This window comes from Rhea pennata, chromosome 3 (genome assembly GCF_028389875.1).
Source record: "Rhea pennata isolate bPtePen1 chromosome 3, bPtePen1.pri, whole genome shotgun sequence".
NCBI lineage: Eukaryota > Metazoa > Chordata > Aves > Rheiformes > Rheidae > Rhea > Rhea pennata.
This window is the reverse complement of record NC_084665.1, coordinates 56,229,721-56,253,902: the sequence shown is the minus strand read 5'-3', so window position 1 is coordinate 56,253,902 and position 24,182 is coordinate 56,229,721. Positions and strand designations below refer to the sequence as shown.

At 33.9% G+C, this 24,182-nt stretch overlaps 1 protein-coding gene across 4 annotated transcripts in view; it reads right to left on the bottom strand.

Moving 5' to 3' along the window:
* STXBP5 (syntaxin binding protein 5) overlaps nt 1–24,182 on the bottom strand; it is a 122,992-nt gene that overhangs the window by 36,586 nt on the left and 62,224 nt on the right. For all 4 annotated transcript variants that reach the window (XM_062572355.1, XM_062572356.1, XM_062572357.1 and 1 more), the window contains exons 8-18: nt 19,808–19,931; nt 18,316–18,394; nt 12,124–12,278; nt 11,036–11,108; nt 8,892–9,039; nt 8,417–8,484; nt 7,350–7,390; nt 5,041–5,261; nt 3,139–3,317; nt 1,283–1,408; nt 636–787 (exon numbers count right to left, since the gene is read on the bottom strand). In XM_062572355.1, coding sequence (XP_062428339.1) covers nt 636–787; nt 1,283–1,408; nt 3,139–3,317; nt 5,041–5,261; nt 7,350–7,390; nt 8,417–8,484; nt 8,892–9,039; nt 11,036–11,108; nt 12,124–12,278; nt 18,316–18,394; nt 19,808–19,931 — 1,366 coding nt within the window. The remainder of the gene's footprint in view (nt 1–635; nt 788–1,282; nt 1,409–3,138; nt 3,318–5,040; nt 5,262–7,349; nt 7,391–8,416; nt 8,485–8,891; nt 9,040–11,035; nt 11,109–12,123; nt 12,279–18,315; nt 18,395–19,807; nt 19,932–24,182) is intronic.

Sequence of the window (24,182 nt, the reverse complement as noted above, 5' to 3'; positions counted from 1 at the left end):
TTAAAACAAAGTCTTTTTCAAAACAGGATGTATGTTACTAGTTTGAATTTAGACATGGAATTGATTCATTCAAATGAAAGGCTTCCTTTCAAACTAACATAACAGAATACATAGCATAAATTCCTTTAGATTATCACGGACATTCTAGTCAAAGTTTAAATTAAGAAGTCAAAAGATTCCAACAGAAGTACTAGCCTTAATGCAAATATTAGTGGGTTTATATAAGCATGTGATATGGGTATCAGGCTTATCAGAAATACCAGGATATTAAGACTTGCTGAAGCTATGCTATTAAAATTTTATAATTGGTATATATTTACTGTGCATCTATACTTCTATCTATAAACCTTCCTCCTCAGTGTTTTCCCATCTACTCATTTAGACATACATTGCGCTAATTAAAAATAAAAGAATAGAAGTAATGATATCAAGGCTCAGTATAGATTCCAGTAAACAATGTTTTTAAAGGAAACGCGAAGTAACAAAGGCACAAAGACTGGCATTAAAGACTGATCAAGAAAAAAGAACGGTTACAGTAGAAAAACAGCACAATTATATTTAAAGAAAAGACACTAATAGCCCACATAAGCTCAGAAAAAGGTACGATTAGATGAAACAAGCTGTGGTCTCCTCACCTCCAGATGGTTGCCGAGTTTTTCGGGGAGATCGTGGCTCTCTGCGATAAGGATCATTAGAACCATACAGCTCAATAGTGCCGAGATTCAAGAGCACTGTCTTCTGGAGGTAATCAACCATGGCAATACCATTACAGTTTCCAAAAACTACTCTGGAAAAAGAAAAACGGGAGGAAAGATAATGCTAATCAAATGTTGGTATAAATTTATTTTGGTATTTTTTAGCATTCAGAATTTTAAGAGCTTAATTTTAAAGATTACTCTAAATTTTACATAAGTTACTGTTTTAGAATGTAGTACTAGGTTAAGTGTTTTCTTGGAAAAACACATGTGACACTGAGCAAAGCAGACAGATCACTGTCATTATACTTGCCAATCTATCTGTAAGAAGTCTCAACTGACATTTACTATTGGCTCTACAGTGCCAACATAGGTGAGGAAGAATGATGCTCATCTGATTTTGATGTTAATATGATCAAGTTCTGCCACGATTTACCAAAGGAATCATCTTTTAAGGACAGGAAACTGATTGCCTCTCCTGTGCTGCTCTGCAGTACATGTGAACACACATGGATTTAATTTTTGATAGTATCTGCTTTAACAAAATAATGAAAAAAAAAAAAGAAATTTGTGTAGAATATACTTACAGGCCATATGCTGAGTTGACTGCTAAGCTTGTTATCTGTTGAGGAGGTTCCCCACTCACCCACACCAGTTGGATAACTAGCTCAATCTGGTAGCCCGGAGACTGCTTGAGGGGAGAATTTTTAACTCTGCAATGTAAACAAAACATGCTATCTTTTTATGACTCCTCATACTCTTTTTCTTGTAGGCTTAGAATTCATTCAATTCTATGTAACACTGAACTCTAAAGTTGAAAAATTGCAAAAAACACTTAAATAAATAGAAGCAACCAGGAAGAAAACACATTAGTGGTCATTTACTTTAAGGGCCCTTTAAATCATTACCTAATTGAAAATGTCTTGACCAATGATCACAAGTACTTCAATTTCCCATTCAGAGCAAAAAGTAACAGCTATACTGACTCTGATATTGAGTATATTTTAACTTGAACAGATAAAGGTGTTCAGTGTTTTAAAGGAAGGAATTATAGATTTGTTCTCCAAAGGGAGAAATTATAAATTTAGAGAATGGAGGGGTGTGTGTGTGTGTGTGTGTGTGTGTGTGTGTGTAGGGGGGGAAATTGCACTGAAAAGGAAAATAGAAGTACAATGTATTGAGATAAATACGTGCTACAAACAAAAGTTGACAGTGTGGATGAAAAACAAAATTGCAAACAAGGTAAATGATCAGAGAGGCAGACTTGGCAAACTTAGACATATTCTGCAGAAAGGATTAGAACTCTCATGTATTTTAAGGTGAAAGATTATGAAAAGCATAAGCTTCTCCAACTTTTGAAATCCTCTTATTTTACCCATTCATTTCTATTAATGCATATTTTGGTTTGTCAATATGTTATTTTACAAGAATTCAAAGTTTTCCAACTTTTCTACTCTTCTACTTCTTCCAATTTTGCTTAGAACTTAGTTCTGCAATTCAGTACAATCAATAAGATAAGAAAACCCAAAGAAAATAAGCCCATTAACAGAATTAGTTCTTTTTTGGATTGATTTGCTCAGGGAATTAAAATTCAAGATAGAGTCTTAACCTTAGACAACAAAAGCACATATATAGCTTTTTGTATATATGTATTTTGTATCTTACAATGAAGTGCAATATACACTTTTTTAGGAAAAGGTGAAAGTCTAGAGGCCTCCTAATGCACTCTTGCAGAGGAGTTAAAAAAAAAAAAAAAAAAAAAAAGAACCCTTAATGTCTGATATAGAAAAAAAAATTAAAAATCCCAAATGGATCAAAGATCTCTACTACGAGCACTAAAAGCCATCTTGCAGAACTTTAAATGATGAAGATCCATGAGAATAGGACAACTATTTCATTGTCTGTTTCCTGTTTCCAAAATACAAAGTAATTCTCTTAGAGTTATGAAAAAATATTGTTACAATCCTACAAACAGTTACCTCTCACTTAGTTTTTCCAGAGCCTTAGAGTTTTACAGCCCAATGAAAAGCAGCCAGAAACTCGTAAGTTAAGGAGAGCTGCAAAATGTTAACTGGCCTATTCAATTCAATAAACAGTAAGACTTCAAAATAATTATACTATTGCCATTTAAAAATACTTGCACTAAAGTATGAAGATCTGTGTTATATTAATATCTATGTCAAAACTTCATATAGCAGGCAGAAGTTAAGCATTTTCAGATTTTTACAAGCTAGAAATATTAATTTTAAAGAAACTTTCATTGTCAACTTAATTTCCTGAAACAGAACTCAGCTTTCAGATATTTGGAAAATATTGCTCTAAGAAATACAGGATTTTACATAATAACGAATTTTCTGTAATAAAATAAAATTGCATACATTCTCATCCCATAAATATTCTTGTAAAGTTTCATGCTCAACTAATTGTAACAGAATACACTCACTTTAAACAGGGGACATTATCACGTAGTCCATCAGAGGAACTGCTACTAGTAGATGGATGAGACTGGGGTACTATGGACTGAGGATTGGAACCTGTGCCTGGGGTTGGTAAAGGTGGTACCTGCTCACCATCTGGAGTTTCAATATCATTTATTTCATATAATAGACGTACTTCCAGCATCTGTAAAGGAAAGTTAAAAAACAAACAAACAAACAAAAAACCTCACAAAAAATCCACTTAAATTATGCCTTTCAAAAAAGTATATATGAATTAAGTGCAAGTGAAGATACTAGTGTTAAGATTGATTTCTAGGACTTAACTCCCCCCCCCCCCCAACATAATCATAGCTTAATAACACAACCTAAAGAAATACATGTAGTCTTCTGAAACACGGAGTGAGAGTAATGCTGATCACTGGACAGATTCAATATTTGAAAATTGCTAACCTAACCTAAGCTAGACTATTTCCCAGTACTCAAGAGTCTGTTGCTTCATACTGAACAGAAATGAAATGCTGGATACAAGACCCATATAATTATCATTCTACGCACACAATAAACTGTTGTGAAGAAGGCTTGTTTTATGTAGTTCAGGAATGCCAAAGCTAAGAGATGAGAAATACAAACAAGTTGGTGTATCTATTCATTCAGTACCACTGAATACACACTGGACTTAATTCCAAATTTTTCATTAAGCTAAATAATAACATTTTGAAGAACAAAGATCAGCATCATTTCAAATTTCTTTCTGTTTCTCTATTACAATATTAATTGTAGTGTAGTTTAAAGGCAGTTTTCCCATTGTTCTATTCTCTTATCTGTAAAGCAAAACTTAACTCAAGGACTGAAACACAAAAAAAAAATGGTAATTTTTAAAACTTTCCTAGTATTGGAGAAAGTGGCAAGCTGCTAATTTTAAAAAATAGTTTAGTAAAAGCATTCCTCAGATGTTTCCATTATATGCTTTCTGATATAAGTAAGTAAACACTGGGGGGGAGGGGGGGGGAAGCCTCCTTAAGGTATTTCTGAAAAGGAAGAATAAGAAAAAAGTAAGAACTATATTATGATTAATAATGTGCTCAAAAAGTATTTTAAACTAAATAGCTTTGTATTAGCTTGCAGCTAATATATCCAGATGATATTGCATGTGTGCAACTGTATGCATAGCTGATTTAACATAGGATTTCTCAAACTTTTACAATGAAACCCATCTTTGTATCTTACTGTCTTCTAAATAGAATCAAATAGTGAAAGCAAAATCCTTAAGAGATCTTAGGGCATGCCTGTTGCTATTGATGTAGTTCTTCATACTGCAGAATTCTTGTCAAGAAGATAGATAATTATTAGGAATCAAATAAAAAAAAATGGAATCAACTAAAATCAGCAAACAGGCCAAATGGGGAAGTGCTATAAATTCAATTTTTGAAAGTTTTCAATGTACTCAATTTTTTAAAGAAGGGAATCAGAATTTCTGATGGATGGAGAGACTGAATTTTCCTGTCTCCCTTTGAGGATCAGTTGAAACCCTATCATCTTCATAAATCTTTAATTCCCAGTCTCCTCATCTCATTCACTTTTGTTTGAGCTTTGAGGATAACTGCCAGGTCTGTTTATAGTAATACATTTTATGTTTGATAGAGCCAAGTTTTGGTCCATTATTTGCTTTGATAACTGTAACAAAGATCTATTATTGGTAGCAGAACCTGACAAAGCCAATGGAACACACAGTCTTGGTGTGTAATTTTCACTTTTACTGAATTTCATTATTTATTATTTTTCACACAAAAACCCAATCTAGTTTAAGGGGTTTTGGTCAATTTCATGAATACAATGAGAACAAAAATTGCTACAATTTTTTCATTACAGCTAAATCCTATAAAGTTAAAAATGGTTTTATTAATTACCGGAATGACTTCTGTTGTCACTTCCTGCTTGCTGAACCTGTAAATAATGACATGTGCAGAAACTCCAGCTATGCACAGCATTCGACTTTCTGGACACCATGAGATGATCTGAATAGCATAGGGATCTTCATCTACTATATCTGTGTTTGGCCTGTCATCCTTATTCCGTGATTTTTCAAATACTTTGGCTGTTTTTAGCTTATAAAGTACTTGCAGTGTTACTAGGAACAAAACAAAAGAAAGAAAAATTAATTTTGATATAAGCAAGTATTTTTCTCTTGTTAATTTTTCTGGTCTAGAAACTTCTCCTCTACACAGGAAAAGTCACTATGTTCAAAAAAGGGCGAAGAGGAAGCACTGCGAGTCTGCACTGACACCGGCGGTTCAACGAAACAACTATGTTCATCACCTTCATCAAAAAAAAGAAATTCCTCACAGCATTAAACTAAGTGCATTTATTTCTCTTTTGATAAGGGCAAGAACTCTTTTGATAAGGGCAAGAAAGAGGAAAAATCACTTAGCTCCAGACCAGTTGACCTGACTAGGTGTGCTTAGTGAGCAAAGTCTGAAAGGGCTTGGGAATGCCATACAGTGCACTGCCTGCCCAAGGCAGGATCAGTAAATATCAAAAACATTTCCTGAGATATATGCTAAGCTTAAATGCTAAGCTTAAATTATAAACTAAGTCCTCACAATTTCTCAAGCTTAACTATATTTAGGGATCTCTTTCTAATGATAACATCTAGCCACACCACAACTTAGGCCTACTTACAGTGGACAAAGTTGAAGACTGTGGAAGAGTTAATTTATGTTGGCTTTAACAGATGATATTCCCATTTAGCTATCCCAATATATATATATTTTTTGGCAATACTGACACAGATAAGACATATCTATTCCATTAGAATTCCAAGTTTTTTTTTCCATCTGATTCTGCGTGTAAATCCTTGGTCCTATCCTCAAAGGTCTGGGATACTATTCAACAGTTGGTAACATCATTCTAAATTTTAACTCCAATTCTTTCTTCCAGTGTTCTTGTAACTGTCACGGTGTTGCTTTCAAACTTCACAGGCACATTGCCTAGGCAATCACCCAAAACACCGAAACAAATAAAAATGCTATCATTGTGAAAATTGGCTTAATATATCCTTCCTCCACCTTTGTACTTCAGCGGTTTCATTCGAATCGTTTTTCCCTAGCTTATCTGTAAGACTGCACTGAGTAGAGAAATTTAAAAGGATTAAAGTCAAGATGCAGGATATCGACAGTTTCTTCCCTGTCAGGTCTATTAACTGGTTTTAGAAGGAAATTAAATAGTTTTAATAGGTTTTATTCTTGACAGATCTATGCTGAGTATTATTTTTAAGTACACACAGTCAGTTTGTTTATTCCAGATTCCACCCTCATCTCAAAGTGAAATTAAGATCTCTTAACACTCCAAATACTCCTCCTCCCTGTTTTTAAACATATACATTGCATCTGTTCCCTCCCACCCTCACATATCCCACAACTTTTTGGAAGCTCATAAATCTTCCAGAAGTTTTTAAAGAAAATCGCTAATGATTCCAAGATTGCTTCAGTCAGGTTTTAAGCACTAAGGGTAAGTTCAGTCAGACCTAGATGATTTAAAACCTGTAATTTATCTAACTGATGTGTACATTCTAGTTTGAAATCTTACTACACTTCTCAAGTGTTGGATGTGCAGACCATCAGAGGCAACTGAACCTTTAACTAGAGAGAAATGTAAAACAGTATCAGACTCTTCAACCTTATTCAGTGGTCCACCAAAAGAAAAAAAAACAAAACAAAAAAAAAACAAACAAAAACCAACCAAACAAAAAAAAAACCCCAAACACCTCTTTATTTTACTGTTCTCCTGCCTTCCTTTATAAACGCCTATGTACTGGCTTAAATTATTATTGGTTCTGATTCTCATTTTTAGATAACATAATGCATTGGGAGCTGGTATTTTATGAACAAATGCCTCACTTTTGTTTTAGACAGTAATAATCTGGAAATAACTCACTGAAATTCAGTTGTACTAAAAATAAATATATTTGCCTGTCATACATCTGTATGCTGAATAAGGTACTTCTGAAAACTCTAAAATACCTCCCTTCTTGCTGAACCTTGAATAACTATTGCGTTTTCATTGACGTAAAAACCAGCCAAACATTTAACAAACAATATTAATTTTAAATCCGAAGCAGGAAATATGAGACGAGTTAGTAGATTACATTCCGTTAGAGAAATCAATAAGTTTAGAAAACTGCTATTGAATAAATAAATTCTCTACTGAAAACACTTACTTGCAGAGGCATCCCAAAACTTGATTGACCCATCAGCATGCCTATGAAATATTAAAGAATTAATAAGATGGTAAAATAGTTAGTTGGAGAGTTAGACCTCTTTGTCACTAACTCATTAAAATATATACCTAACACTGCATTGTAACTATTTATTGGATGCTAATACTTTATAAAACATGCCTTATTTCATTTTTGACAGAAGAGGTTTTTTTTTAAAAAAGTATCTCACTGAAATTCCATTGTACTAATTTACCATTTTAAAAATTGATTTGAGTTATTTGCATTTCTGATAAACAGTTTACTAGATCTTATTACATGCTGTTTCTTAAAGGCTGTCCTTAACTGGACTGATGCATTTAAAGGAGATATATTAGGTGATCTGTTCACACTGAAGCTTAACTAATTTGGTTGGGTTTTTTCACCTTTGAAACTGATAGAAGACTACATTTTTCAAGACTACCTCTCAAAGTCTCTGCAATGCCTACTATAAACTAACCACCAATCCTCATTAGGGCTAATGGGTTGTTCTTTAGTAGTGCTCTCCCTCTTCCAGTTATGCACTGCATGGACTTTATCTATTTCATTTTAATTTTACTCTTTACAGCAGAGTTAGAAGGACATAGCTCAGAAAGAGCAAAATGAACCAATTTAAGCATTTGGTTGCCCTTTTTTAAAATAAAAAGCTTGGTTTCCCTTTTAGGACTGAATTCAATAACTATTTAATGAAATTTGTATGCTTAAAACACAACTCAGATATTCCTCAAAAGTTAAAGAATGAAGGAAAAGTTTCTGGAATGTATTGACAGCAAGCAGATACATTCACAATACTGCTTTGGAATAATAATCCATTTAAGACCCCTGCTGTTATGCTGCTCTCCTACTTTCTCTTCTACATTTTGCTTTACTTTCTTTTTAACTCCTCAAAAATACCATGCAAATTTTAGCCAATATAATTTCTCAAACCATTCAAACCACCCTTCTAGAATGTTATTTTGTATAAAAGGAAAAAAATGCTCTCACTTCTTCTTAATCGACTGATGAAGTTACTACACTATTGTGTCACTTACCCTGTAATAATTATCTCTGGATAGCTCTGAGTAATCAACCCCCAGTTGCCTCCACTGATAGGCCATTCCTAGAATATTAATAAATAGACCAAGAAATAAAATATCATATTGTGCACAGTCAAACCATTGAAATTACTGTCACAAGACATTTCAGATGCCAGTATTTCACATGAGTTCAAGATGTAATTAGGTAAATCCACTGAAGAAAAAAATCAACATGGGATATGAACAACACCCCTACCCCAGGACAACACCTAATTTGCAGTAATCTGGCAACTGATGGAAGTGCATCAGGGAAGCATGACTATACACCTGCCTTATGCTCTGTCCTCTCTAGGCATCTTCTATTAGTCACTGCCACAGACAGCATAACACGTCAGGTGTAGCTTTAATTTTAGTATGGTCATGCTTAAATTTTTTATAGTAGTTCATTTTTAATATTTTCAAATACATATGTATGTACTAGACGTTATACCTTTTTACTGTAACCTTGACGTTTCTGTCGAGCCCCAACTGAATAGAGTGCAGGTATGAGGTCCACAGGACAATCCGCAAAATATTCACAACAGGTAACCGGAGACTCATGTATAGTCAAAGGATAGGGATTCTCAAATATAGGGTACCTTTAACAGATGAAAGGGGAAGACTGTTAATCTAGAAAAAGCAGGATTTTCTTTTTAAATGCAGGACACAAGTAAAATACTGAAACCTGTACGTTTACATTCATTTCGTACAAAGAAAAATAAACACATATAAAATTAGGTTATGAATGAACATACTATATAACTTCACTTCTTATCAAGTACACTACCAAGATACCGTAGATTCGTACCTGGAACCTGAAGTTTGTATTGTTTCTAGAATGTGCTTGGAACATTGGTATTTCTCATTTTTTTAATTTAACTTTTTAAAGCTTACTATTTTAAGGATGTGTAGAAGAACTGAAGTTATCCAGTCCTAATTGTAATGTTCTGTAGCTATGAATTTATTTCTAACTTTTAGGTCTATTATTCCAGGGAGAAAGATAAGAAGACTGTGCTTCACAACCTATTTGCAACTCCAAGATGACTTTCTGACAGTTAGAGATAGCAATTCTGTTATCAATTAGAAACTAACAGAAGCACACATTGCTCACCATCTGCATCAGAAAAGTGACAGTGTGAATGAGAAAGAAGTCTATAGTAATCAAGAGGTATATACAGTTGTACATATCTGTGTTCAGAGAATATTAATTTCCAGAAAAATGCATACTTTTTCTTTTTTCTTGGGGGTGTGTGTGTGGGAGCAGGACAGAGATGGCTTCTCAGTTAACCTATCTAAAGGAAAAATTTGCAACAACAGCTGAAAACATTCTGCACACCAATGATATTTTATATAAAACTAAAATTATCTTCTAAAAATTGAATGAAGAAGAGTCTTTATTTTAACAAACTATGATAAATGCAAAAGCAAGCACGGGAAATAAGTTGGGCAAGAGGGAAAGATAACAGACACCTGAAGCATTAATATATTCAATTTGTTCCTTTTCCAGGTGCCAAACACAGTTAATAATTTACAAGTGAATTGCAACCAAAGACCATTATAGATCTTCCAAAAACATAACTGCTGAAGATTTTTGTTACATGAATAAGCCTCAACTATAAATTTCAGGCACTGGAGACTGTATTAGTAGGACAAGAGTAAATAGATACAAACTAGAACAAACAGATAAAACTATGATACACTAAAATGGAATCCTTATCATTTAATTCAACTTCTATTCTGTACTTCTAATATTTGTTATCTCCTCCATAAAGACAACTTAACCCTCCAATACACTTTGGGGTTTTTTCCTCATTGTATGCAAAACTTTCACTCTCTCCAAAACTTGTACCAAGCCAGTTCCATCTACCTTTCCTGTTTGCTGTTGTTTGACAGTTTGTTGTTTGTAAGCATATCTGTGATTTTTATCACACATACACTCACACCTACTCGTGCCTAGAATATTTAGTGTTGAGAGAGGTGAAGCTTCTGTTCACAGCTTGGATTTCGAATTAACAGTTAAATTTCATTAAGATCATTAAGAAGGTCCTCTGATACATTAAGAGAATCTAGAACTGAATGCTAGCTAGCTACAATTTGTTTGGCTTAAATTGTGATACACTTCACCATTGTAATGTGTTTTATCTCTGTTAGCTAGAATTCAGGGGATCAACCACTTTTGTGGGAAACAGTCCTGCATCGCCAAGCGAGATACATGCTTCTGACAGGCTTCTCATTTTCATTTTTGTTTCTGTAAACACAGGAAAGTTAACCTTAAGAAAAATTACAATGGTAGCACTAAGGAGTCAACTTCAAAATAAACTGTTGTAACTAAAAAGCACTAGGGATATATTAGTTATTTCTGACAGTCAATCAAGCACAGAAAATGTGCTCAATGTTCTGTTTAGCTACTACCTATTAACACAGGAAAAGTCGACCTATAAAGGTACACAGATTTACTCAGGAAACTTTCTATCCACTATTCAAAATTTTATACTCTGAGCAAGAAAGTAGTATAGTAACAGTAAAAAACTGAAGAGCAGCAAGATGAGCTCATCACTGCAGCCAGCCATTAAAAAGAAAACCCAAGATTCTTACCCATTTTGTGCAAGGTCAATCAGTACTAAGTCCTTTTCTAGAAGAACAACTACAGCATATGGTTCCTGAAAGTCTAAAAACAGGAAGAAAAAGTTACGTAAACAAGTTCTTGACACACAGTCTCAAGTATATGATCAGTCACTGCAGTCGTTCAAGGACAGAAAAACTATTTAAATGACTATATAGTCTCTGAAAGTATTTCATACACTTACCCCCCTGAATACTCCAAGTTTGCAAAAGCCACACTCTCCCTTTAGCTCAACATTCTCAACTCCTTTCCAATTCAGCTAAAAATACTTAAGCAGATAAAATAAGAGGAAAAGAAACATGCAGAGAGACTTGCATACAGGATTTTTGACAAAAAGTCAGTTACTGAGCCTACTATCTTCCCACCCCCAACTGCTTTTCCTCAAATTCACTGTGGAGTTTAGCAACAGTAATGAAACTAATTGTTTACAAAAAAGATTGAAAGTCAGCTTACCTAACACTAAAATAAGAAAAATGAAAGGCAGTTTCCAAAGTTTTGTTTGTCCTCCACCATACAGACTTCAAGTTCTGAGCTAAGCAGCTAACAACATTCGAGTCATCAGAAATATAATACTACTAATCTGAGACAAGTACTTAATCTATGATAAAAATTCCCCCTCTGCAGAAAAGAGATTACAAGTTAGTGAAGAAATTCATGTGAATATCAGAATGATTAATACAGTCACTAGAAATTAAAAGCAATACACAAATGCTAATCATGGTTTAGTATTGACTGGAAAGGTCTTACGTGCTCTAATAAATATTGATGAACATATCTGCAATTAGTATAGCTTAGAATTGTAATGTTACTTTCTGTCTGCACAGGATTTGGGGGTTAAAGAAAGGAAAACCCATGCAACTTGGAATCATCATTCTTCTAGAAGCAAAATAAGTTTCTTAATTAACTATTTTATTATGATCCTTTGGGAAGCTGCTGCAGTTTGAGCCACAGAGATTAAAAAACCAACCAACCAACCAAACAAACAAAAACCCCAAAAGGATGGGATTAAAGTTCAGAGAGAAGAGGTAGAAGTACTGAAAAAAATCTTTCCAGAGCCTACCATTAGGATATGGTGTTTCACAGAGGGTTAGAAAATCAACAATAGAATAATCCATTTCTAGCACAGCGGTACTTTTCCCATGCATAACTGTTAAACAGGGCCTTCTTCCTACAGTGTCATATGACAAACCTCCCGAGAGAATGATGAAAGGCTCCCTGGAACAAAGCAGAGAAATTCAGGATCAAACCAAGATAATGCATAAAAAGAGGAAACGGGTCGGTTTTCATAACCCTATAATAAAGTTCAATGAGAAATATTAAGCATAATGCAAAACAACTCTCCATGCAATGGGTAGTTCGGGTATATATTTCAAAACTTAAAGAGAGTTAGAAGATTAGACCTTGAGCCATAGATTTTCAGACTCCTCCTCCAGATTTTTTGTTCCATTGGGCTTATTTAATTAATCTTATTAACTCTTTGACAAGATTTTTTTGTTGTTAAGTATTGAAACCTTTTTTTTTCTACTGAACTGTAGATTCAGAATTACAGACACTTGCTTCCCAATATAAAATATTCCAGTAGGATTAGAAAGAGTGTCATGAATTTTATTTTTTGCACACAATTATCCTGAAGTTTGAAATACAAGTAATGCTGCAAATACTGCACAGTAATTCTGCAGTCACAATAACATGATTTCTTGTGGAAACAACCAGCTGCTTGATACACTTCAAAGACGTAACTTTAAGAAGTATGGGCATAAATAAATGTCCATACTTCTCCTACTACACATTTATTCTAGATATTTTATCTATCTTCCTCTATCATTGTACACAAAATTCAAGGTCCTACTTCTATCTCAGAGACCAAATTTCTACTGATAATTAAATGATTGACTTGAGCAAAGCAAAAACATTTCCTCTAATTTTGAGAAAGGAGATTATAAGCTTCCTCTCAAAGAAATGCTTAAGTCTCTACAGAAACATACTACAAAATAAATTGATATTTCATCTACTATGCACACAATATACAGTTTAAAATCTTATTTATGAAAAATAAGATAAAAATGAATATATCAATTTTAATAGGTATTTTATTCTTATTGAGTATCAGAAGTCACTATTTATGTTAATATTGCGATTGTTTAAATTAGGGCACAATACCTTTTAAAGAGTTGACTGACTGTTCATGAATATACACTTGAGCCAGAGATTTCACCTACTATTGACAACTATTGCCTTAAATTCCAGGCTGTATTTATGGAGAAGAACAGAGGGTACAATTCCTCTAACCAACTTTTATGCCCACTAAGATGATATGAATCCTATCCTTTGTTTGCATCTGCCTTAAATGAAAGTAGCTAATATGATGGTAGTTGGAGAAAATTTTAAGAAAAAAAAACAAACATCCTGATACATAGCAAATGTAAGTCTGAAGGATGTTTTATGTATTTGTATGTGTTTCCATAATGCCATCTTTGCCGTAACATCTAAACATTTTTCAGTAGGTTAGTGTTTGAAACAGAAACATGACAAATTAGGTACATCATTCTTCTTGAGAAGAACTGTTCATGACAGGCTTTGTTTATGCACATGCTAGCCCTTATGAATGAAAATCCTAGCTGAAAACATGCTCTTTGCTTGCAGTATTGAAGGTAAAGCAGACTGGGCTACCTCTCAGTGCCTACAGGTTATTTCATAGATTGCTTCATCCTTCAGAAACCTTTCTAATCCAGGATTTAACACAATTATTTCAGAGTATCAAACAAGTATTTCAAATGCAGTATCTCATTTTTGCCTTCACACAGTTAAGAAAGTACTGACAATTTTGCATTATTAAACTCACAGATTCACCACGATCAACTGACAACAACAAAATCAAAAATTTCAGTTTCAAAGCATTATATATCACGGTGAAACTGTATACTGGTTTCTGCTATTTCTGCTATTTTCATTTCTCAGGGTAATAATATGGCTTTTGGCAGGCTTGCCAGAGTCTGCATCCTTATGAAGCAAAGGATGGAGGAACTAAGAATAGATTACAGGGATCTATCACAAAGATTTTGCACAGATGAGTCAAAGATTAAGGTTGACTGTAGTCAGCCAGAAAGAGTTACACAGGTTTGTACATGAACTTTTTCACATTTGCATGAAACCATGGATTTAGTACAACACAAGCTGTGTGTTTTCTAATTAAATTCTTAAATGAAAAAGCTGTCTTGTAATTGTGATATGCATTAAAAGGTTACTGCATATCATTTTTAGTAGAAATGCATGATTGAAAAAATATAAAAAATTGTATACCTTGCATAATACATGACTTTGACTCAACTTTGCCTACTGGAAACCATGAAAAACATTTAACAGGAAATAGTGCTCAACAATTCCTTAGAGAACTTCTATATAGCATTTGTAGTAGCTGCTAATATACAAGAGATTCCTTTTTGAATTGGTTCCACTTCAGTAGGTATGGAACCAATCTCTTTGTTTTAATTTGCACATCAATTAAATCTGTAAAATCACTGTGGAACACTGCAAAAAAATACTAAAAAGGAGGAAAATGTTTATTTGAAAAGATAACTATTCAGAAAACACAAGATTAAATCTTGCAGTGAAAGATTAGTATTAAGTTTTCTTACACAACAGAGATCAGAGGCTTAAAATCCTGGAGGATACTTCTGCTCAATTTTAGAAGAAAAGGGGTAAACTTGAGTCAGTCTCTGGCAATTCAGATTTGAGAGAGCACGCCATTTATAGCAGCTGGCTTGTTTTTTCAAACCATGGGTGAAAGATCTGCATTCAAATCTATCACGTATGTATTTCTGCAAATTGTCGTAAGAAGTTAATCTCTAGTAATACAGGCAGCAAAGATTTGAAGAGTTAGTGTAGGACTGGAAGTCTCAGACTAGTGGAGATAAAGCTCACACAAAAGAATTGTAATATTTGAATGAAATAAATCAGTAACCTTGATATATCTAGAGACCTCATTATTATTCTTGTAACCTCTGGGTCCCAATTATATATATTAATCTTGCCAAGACCTGCTGTACCATCAGTCATGACAGCTGCATGGGTTACTGACAGAGTACGCTCTTTGATTATGATTACAGGGAGACATTTGAGCTGTACTTCCTATTGCACAGAGCTCCAGTATTGAAGAATAAGCCTGGGCAGTTTTACCACAGCAATAAATCAGATACTAGGCCTGTTGCTTTATCAAAATCTAGATTCACCTCATCAACTGTACAACTTGACCAAAACCACCATCAACTAATGAAAATTATTGTTCTGAAAATGAATGCCCGTACGCATTATGGCATTAGAAGTTGAGGAACATCTTAGGCTTTTTTTTTTTTTTTTTTAATAAGGTATTGCTACAGTAAATACTGAGGGACGGAATTTAAGGGTGGAAAATCAATATTAGGAAGTTCAAGTGCTCCTCCTCCGGATTCACTTTAGACAGAAAAGTATGCCTACAACAAAACATGAAAACTGTCCACTACTTCAAATGGAAACCTACCTTTGGAATGCACTGCCCCACAGAGAATGGAATGCTGCATTAGGTGACCTTAAATAGCTGGAGACCAACAGTGTTACGCCCTGAGATCGGAAAATTATGCCAGTTTGTGCAAGGATATACCAAGAACTTGCCTTTTTGACTCTCTGGCCCTGATACAGGAGGAATGGTAATAGAAATCTTTCTACAAATATAACATTCTCTCAGAAAATAAAACTGTAGACATACTACAGTTGTAAGGTAAACACAACTTTAGCTCCAGGGAAGTCTTCACAGCTATCTACAACAGATTAAAAAAGAAATTCAAAAGATAAATAGGAAGTCTGTAAGTGCTAGGGAATAGTTTATGTGCTCCTGTTTTCTCCTCTCCAGCTTCGTAGTAAAGAGAATAAAACAAAAAAGTGAGAAGGGATTAACAAAGGCTCCAACAGTGGAAAGAAAAGTGCCTGTAGTTCCTACTACAGGTTACAGTCAGTTATGCGCTTTCCTTGTATATGGTTCCTGTCACCTTTTCTCAGAAAACAATCTTTATTAGAATTAGAAGCAGTAAAGAAGATGATTACAAGGAAGACTATACACTATGAAACCATTTCCACATGAGAAGATACAAGAACACAAACCTGGGCTACTCTAGATAAGGGAGGAGCAAAGAAGAAAGGATGTTAAGATGTTAGAGTTCCATACATAGCATGGAAAAAGTAAGGAGAGGTAATGGTTACACACTATTTCTCACAATACAAAAATTTAAGTGAAATAATTTAAATATGTATTTAAATTCACACAATTCACTGTGTAAATATGTATTATAGTAAATGGCGTATGTTTTAAACATGCTGTATGTTTTTTTTTTTTTTTGTTTGTTTTGAAGGACACACAGAGCAGACTGCTACAAAAGCAGAACTACTTGCTTTTTTTCTTATATTCTTCAAGTTGGCTAGAAAACTTAGGCCTGATCCAGGATACACAGTTTAAATTACCTCAGCTGCCCTACTGAAGTTAATTAAACCACAGAACTGTGTCATTTCCACAGTTAATCAGTTTCAAATAGTAAAGAGAAAATGACATAAATTTTACATTCTTAATGCTTACACTGAAAGGTAACACAGCTTTGCTTTAAAATTTCTGTAATAAGACAGAGCACTATTAGAACTGAAAATAGAAGCATGAACTGAAGTACATGTAACAATAAATGAGTCGATATTTCCAGTGCACTGCTTCCACACCAGAGGGCAAATTTTGTTATTCAATATTTCTTATTAAAGAAGAATAACAGTTATAAATTTAGAAGTACACTGAAGATGAAGAAAAAAATTAAAGCAAAAACATCAGAATGAAATATATCAAAACTGTCAGTTTACATGAACATCAGAAAGTGATGAGTATAATTGAAAAGAAGCCCACATTAGGAAAGAATATCCCCCCTAAATTATATACTCTTAGATACTGTACTAAAACAAACTCCTTTCTAAACTCTAGGAAAACTCAATTTCACATTACAGTATTATAATTACATAAGGCAAGCTTCAAACAAATCTTCTTCAAAATGACTGTTCATAACAGAGAGCTTTCGACCGCAGAAATTGTAAACTGAAACTTGCTGGCTATCTTTTAGGCTACCTTTCTCTACCATATTTAGGTTAGCTTTTGACATTTCAGTTCTCTGCTCCTGAAATATCATACAATTGGGTAAAAATACTGAATAACCACTACTGAAAAGAAATATACGGACAGATGTAGATTGCTGCAAGTAAAATATGATTTTTCAAGTGATCACAGATACTCAAATATCTGGAAACTAACCACAGTCTTAGATTTCTATTTATCTCACTTTAGTAAACAATAAAAATACCTATACAGATAATTTCATTAGCTGTATATACAGTAATACACAGTAGAAGCCTATACTAAATCAATTAAGTAGCGATCTCCTATAGATTTGAACGTCTGAAAATTAAGCAAAATAATATATTAAGCCAAAAAAGTCAAAGAAAATAAAGTCAAGAAAAATTCAGCATCTGCAAACAGCTGAACAAGTCACCGTGTATAGCTTACTCTCATATTGCACCTTTTATCCAACCACTTTGAAGTATTTTAGAACCATAAATAAAAAATTCCACACAGCACATGAAATCTTGCAAGCCTAACTGCAAACCTGGTAACAAAACATGTTACTCAAGATACAACAATTCCATCAGAGCCTCTTGTTGCAGTTACAGCTTTGTTACATTCTCAGTGTGCATAATCAAGCACAATTCACTGCGTAAGTAACTGTGTTCAACCAGAAAAACTTTGTTCAGTAACATTTTTGGGGCTGCAACATGTGTTCAGAATTTAGAATACTTGCATAAGGCCATTATTTGTTGAAGTTCAGTTTTTCAGGTCTCTGAAACACTTAGCTTCTGTGCTGTCAGGCTTTTTTTCTTTAATAATTAATATTCTCAGAAAACTGGGCAAAAACATACTCGAGTTATTTTTAGTAGCATGGAAAAAGCATACAGATAGGTGCATTAACAAACAGTATCTTTAACTAAGTTAAGGTTTGCATTTAGTAATTTGTTTACATGTGTTTTTGTAGCTTGTTCAATTATATCTGTGACCTACCAAGATTATTTCTGCTGCTTTACTGTAGCATAGTACCATCTGGGTACTTATCCCCAACAACTGGGAGACAGAAAGGATATTCCCACAGTACTGTATCTATTGTATGCATGTTAATTTCATATTCAGAACAAGTCTTACCCAGCTCTCGTTGTTTTATATTCCACCTTAAGGATAGGTTTGCAAGGTTCTGGCTTCTTTCCATCCTTCAGCTGCTTTCCTGAAGTAAATTATTTTCTTATATTAAACTTAAAATTCTATAACATGAAGACAAATTATGAAATTCTCTATGGAATTTACAAAACAGAACATTCACACAAGAAGACATTTCACACCTCTAACAAATACAGACTATACCTTGAAATAATTATCGAAGATTTTCAAAGATTTGTTGATACTATCAGCTCATAATTGAGTTAGATTAGTTTCTTTTCTTTTTCTTTCTTTTTTTAAGTGTTGTAGAATATTTGTTTCCAAAAATAAAATCCTCTTCTAAAAAGTCATTGTAAGTATCACTGAGAGATTTAAAATCTATCTCATGTCTACAATTCTGCAATTAAAATTGCTCAGCTTACAAGTAAAGTGAGTTTTATTCTGACTAGCATCCTTATAAGCTAAGACTTGAATTTGGAAGCAAATTCTTTCTTTACTGTGCACTATTAATAACTAAAGCTTTTACAGATTCAATTTCCCATGGACACAATACATATGATTTCCATCTGTACATTCATCAAATTTGATACAATTAAAAAATTCTGCAAAAAATATAATTGCAGACCAAGATCAAAATATACGTAACTATTTTATTATGCTTTGGCCTGTTTGAATAAAATCAGTACAAGACAATAAGATATCCACTGCTTCCTCTTTCCACTCTGGACAGCAGGGTCCATAGCCAGCACAGTAATCAGAGACTTGCTGAAGGCTCAGATACAAAAACTAGAAAGTTTTATGATAGCATCTCTTTTGTTGTTACTGTAGCTCACAGATGATCCCTGCTATTAAAGTGTCTGAAGACTGCTGACACACGATCTAAGCACACGCACACCACAAAAAGCTGATTTCTTTTTTTTTTGGGGGGGGGGGGGGGGGGAGGGGAACAGCAACATACTTCACATGAGAACAACACATAACGTTAATTTCCTAGACCAAAATTAATGCAAATTTATCTGAAAAGTGGGAACATCTTACCAGATGCCAGTCTTATTCTGTTACAAGCCTCTTCAAAAATTTATATGCTATTCTACACATTTATACATGAAACAGATCTTGCTTATATGTATTTTAAACAACAAATGGGACTGCAATGTCAAGCAAAATGCAGGCCCTACAAAATATGCATTAGTTAAAATTAAGAACAATGTCATAATTTGAAGAATAATCATGTAGTTCAGAGGTTTAGACATCACTGCATTGATCTGTACTCTCTCATTTCATAATGGCTTGTGTTTTTATAAAATGAAATCTATTAGAAGTTGATGTGACAGAGCTAAAATTTTTTTTTGAACTGAACAAGTGGGTTTTAAATACTTAGTTTTGTAAAAAAATATATTTTTATTAAAATATGCGTAAAATACCATTTTTCCCTGTTTCAAGAGCTGTCAAACATGGTGGGTACCTGTTTTTATCTTACCATGTGGAGTGATTGTCTGGAATGGTTTTGTAGGAGATTTTACATTCCATATGGTCAAGGTACCGTCTGAGTGACTACAAATAAATTGTTTTCCTTCATGATGCCAAGCCACAGAGTGGATAGCCTACATAAGCAAGAAAAGAAGAAACAGCAGAAATTCAGTATCATCTCATCCTTACTGCTTCCTCTAAGCCATAGACAGCAAAATGAAATGACAGAAAGTACTATGTACATACATAAGTACATACTGCTCTTAATGATAAACACATGATTAACTTTCATTGCTAAAGTTCTTCTTTCAGATATTTTTTGTCTTGACTGTATTGACATGCTTAAAGGGAAAAATGTCCTCCTCAGAATGCAGTAGTAAAGTACTTTTCAACAATAGTTAGCACAGAGAAAATGACTGCAAGCACTTATTTGGCACAAAAGTTCTTATTATATGCTATCTGTATAAAAACAGAGACACTTGGTGGAATTATTAAAATCTAATTCTGCAAAAGTTGCTCTGAGGTACAGAAAACTGCAGGAAGCTACTACCAAATCCTTGTATAGATAGAGAAACAATTCTGGATTTATAAAATCGCCATTAGCCATGCCACATGAAATAGCTAAAGAACGCTGAATGAAATTTAATTGCTGCCTTAAGGTCAGAGAAAGGTACATAATGAAGTGAAGAGTTCAGATAAAGCAGAAAAGAGATTACTAAGTATAAAAGACTTCGGCGCCATTTTTGTTTCTAGCATTTCTATTATACATGAAGACATTATCAAATCATTAGATGAAGTTCAACGGAATTTTAGTTATAGCACTGAAGTGTCAATAAATAATGAGAATTCAATCTCTACTGCCCAAAAGGTGCAGGAGAAAATATTACCCACTATTAGTATTGAACTTTGATTCTAATGAGAAGCTAGTTTTGCTTAATATTTACTGTAAAGATATTACTCTAGGTAAACTGAAAGCAGGAATTGAATAGATGAATGCTAATGGACAACACAATCCCATCCCTTGAATACTCTCAGTAGAGATCTTATCCGCAAGTCTGGACAGGGCTTAGGCTCACCCTAACTCCTCAGGTACTCAAGGATCTCCTCTGCAAGGAAACCTGGGTGTGTGAGCAGTAAGGAATCCTACCTAGTAGTAAATTACCAGGTGAAGTGTAAATCACAGAGGACAAGTCTAAGCTAGTTTTGCCTAAACTCATTATGTATAGGCCAGATCTTCATGTTTCACAAAATTTATACAGAAAAAACAAGACAGCTTCCAGTAACGTCATTAGAAGAACCCAGACATTCAATGACAAGCAAAGGAAAATGACTACCATATGCAAGTGCAGAGTCCTCAGTAAAAAATTTCCAATGGAAAGAAGGTATTCATCAGGGTATCCTAAATTCAGATTAACTGTAAGTTTAACATTTGTCCTAGTCAAATTTTTATCTTGTTCTCTCCAGAATCACTATAGATTTTGTTAGAGGACAGATTTGGTATAGCAATATCACATCTATACACACATAGCTCCAAAAAGTTACCTAGAGATATGAACTGAAATAACATTGCTCACTGTCTGTAAGATAAGTCTTTACTAGCAAATAAAAGCAAGAATTATAAAAGTAGTTTTGCATAATCTAATCCTGAAGAATTGTTTTTATTTACCATGGTAGAACAAAATCATCTTTCAGAAAGTTCACTTCATTAAGAAGTCTATACTATGACTAGCAAAACAATGCAAGGAAAGCTGTTTTAAATATTCTCCCATATGGAGTCTAACTCTGAGAGCAGTAAGTAGCTCATACAATGCAAATGGAACCGTTTTTGATATGTATTTGTGTAGAAACATGCCTTAAAAACCTTTAACAAAGCAAACTGTACAGAAGGAAGCATAGATCTATCACAACTGAACAAGGTTTTTCTGTTTCTTTTAAAAACAAGGTCAAGAAGTAGAGAAACAACCACCCATTATTGTTGAAGGGGCATTAATGCTTATGAACATAAAAGATCTCATAAGTGGAGCACAAAGGACAAGGATGATTGCTATCACTTACTTTCTGCAAGGAACCTGATGGCATGGAAAGAACACTGAAAAAAGAGTAATGAGGCCTTTGGCTTTACGGCTGTTTATTGCCTAGTTTTATTGAGCATCTGGTTACATTTGCTGATGCAGTTAAATACTACTGAACAGATACTAGGGATGCTTTATGTATTTTTAAAATGTTTAAAGTAAAAATTATCTGGGCAAAGTATGATAAACTTTGCTATTGAGCACTGTTCTTTGATATTATACAATTAATTGAACTTTTCTATAAGCCTGAGAAACAACATCAGAGACCTGTAATTAGCTGTAGAACAATCTCTAGGTACAAAACAGGCTAGTATATTTACAACAACTAATTAGCCACAGTAACTACACAGTTACAGTTAAAAATACAGTAACTACAGGTGGCACTAGTTAGTAGGTATCACAGCTTCAACCGCCAAAACAAAACTGATAAACAGAGATCATCCCAATGCTCAAGAGGAAAACTCTGGATGTTTTTTCCACAGTTAGTATTTGTGCTAGAATTTGAAAGAAAGCATAACATTTAAGATAGAAAAATATGGTAGAAGCCACTAAAGCTATATCTAGGTTAACTGACACTAAAAAAAGACCTCAACAGTAATACATTTTTGAATACACTTGCATGAAAGTTCCAGATTCAGAATATAACTCTTTCAAGTTTTTATCCAAATTCTCTGGCTTGATTTTAAAATTTCATGCGATATCCTTTTGTACCCAAACACAGCAGTACGCTTAGATCAGCCAGGGCATTCATTCAACTGTATCTCAAATTTTTTTTTGTGGAATGTATCACTGGTCACTTGTATCCCAGACAATAAACTCTTATCACAAGATTATACACTGCTACTATTGGAAATTGTTGCTATATTTAGAGCACAAGTTTTTTGCATCTTGAAGCAAGAACTGTCTGCACAGTTCACAGGCCTGATGTGATTTCCATGCCAAACATTTCTGTTTAATAGTGTACGCTGAACACTGGGAATTTATACAAGTAACTTATATATGGAATACTCCATAAGAAAAAGTAAATGTAAAGATTTGGATGAAGTTAATCATTACAGCCATAGGTTTCTTATTAAAAGTAATTCTAACACTTATTTCGCTTTGATTCTAAGTTAAGGTAGACATTCTGGGCTATACAAGAAGACGGTTTCCAATTTTTTTTCTGAGGCAGTTATGCATTCTATAGAAAAAAAACCTAATTTTTATTTTTTCTAGTAATAAAACCAGCATGGTTAGACTATCCTGTCAAAACTTAACCAAAAATGTAGACACTGACCATTCTAGAGTATTATGTGGAGACATGCTGTGCACACAGGAAGCCTCACATTCACTAGACATGCTGTGCACACAGGAAGCCTCACATTCACTAGCTATTTCAGAAGCATTATCCCTTGTGGAAGTATGACTGTTATACTGCCTGCAAAGAAGGTCAACATTTCTGATTTTCAGAGGAGAATGTATTCTTGTGATGTCTGCAACAGTTAGCTGAGTGAGACTAGGGGACTGTAAAGTGCAAGAACAAATGAGAAACTGCAAAAATAGTCAAAGTTAAAAGCATTTATATGTAAGCCTCCTGTAGAAATGTCTTAAAAATAACAGATCATTAGCTATTAAAGATATTTATGCATTTTTCAATTGTTACTACTGTTACAATAGATCGTCACTAACACTAGAAATCACTGTGACTTCTTGGTTCTTCAGAGAAATTAATTCTAAAAGATATTCTCTATGTACGGCTTAAGAGCTAAACTAATGCACAAAAACTCAGTCTTTGATCTTATTGTTCACCTGCTTTGGGGGGTTTAACTGCTTCAGTTCATAAAGTACTATATACAAAAAATACTTTTCTAGCCAATTCCTACACACTTCTTTTAATCCCTCAGCTGATAATATGCATACCATTTCAGAATAGTTTCAGGCCAGTCATTGTATGTTATTTTCTTGTGAGAAGAGACATGCAGAAATATCGATACTTTCATTTGAACAGAAAAGCTATTCAGTTGAGCAGTTTTATCCCTGTTTCTATAAGACTCAGTATAAGAAAATAACACATTATGCTAATTATGCTAATACCAAGTTTTAAATATGCTTCCTTGCTTTTCCACTGTTGTAGATCTGAGTTGACAAGATGTCCTGCACTCATGCACCAAATCAAGGAAAATTCTACTTACTGTTCTTTGGATTTGACTGTGATTCTTTACTCTTTTGCACAGTTAATTGAGCTTGGAGTATATTGTGTATGACTGCTCAGGTTCATCATAGTAGCTTAGTTACTTTACAACTACCACCGCATACCCTAGCCTATTCAGATTT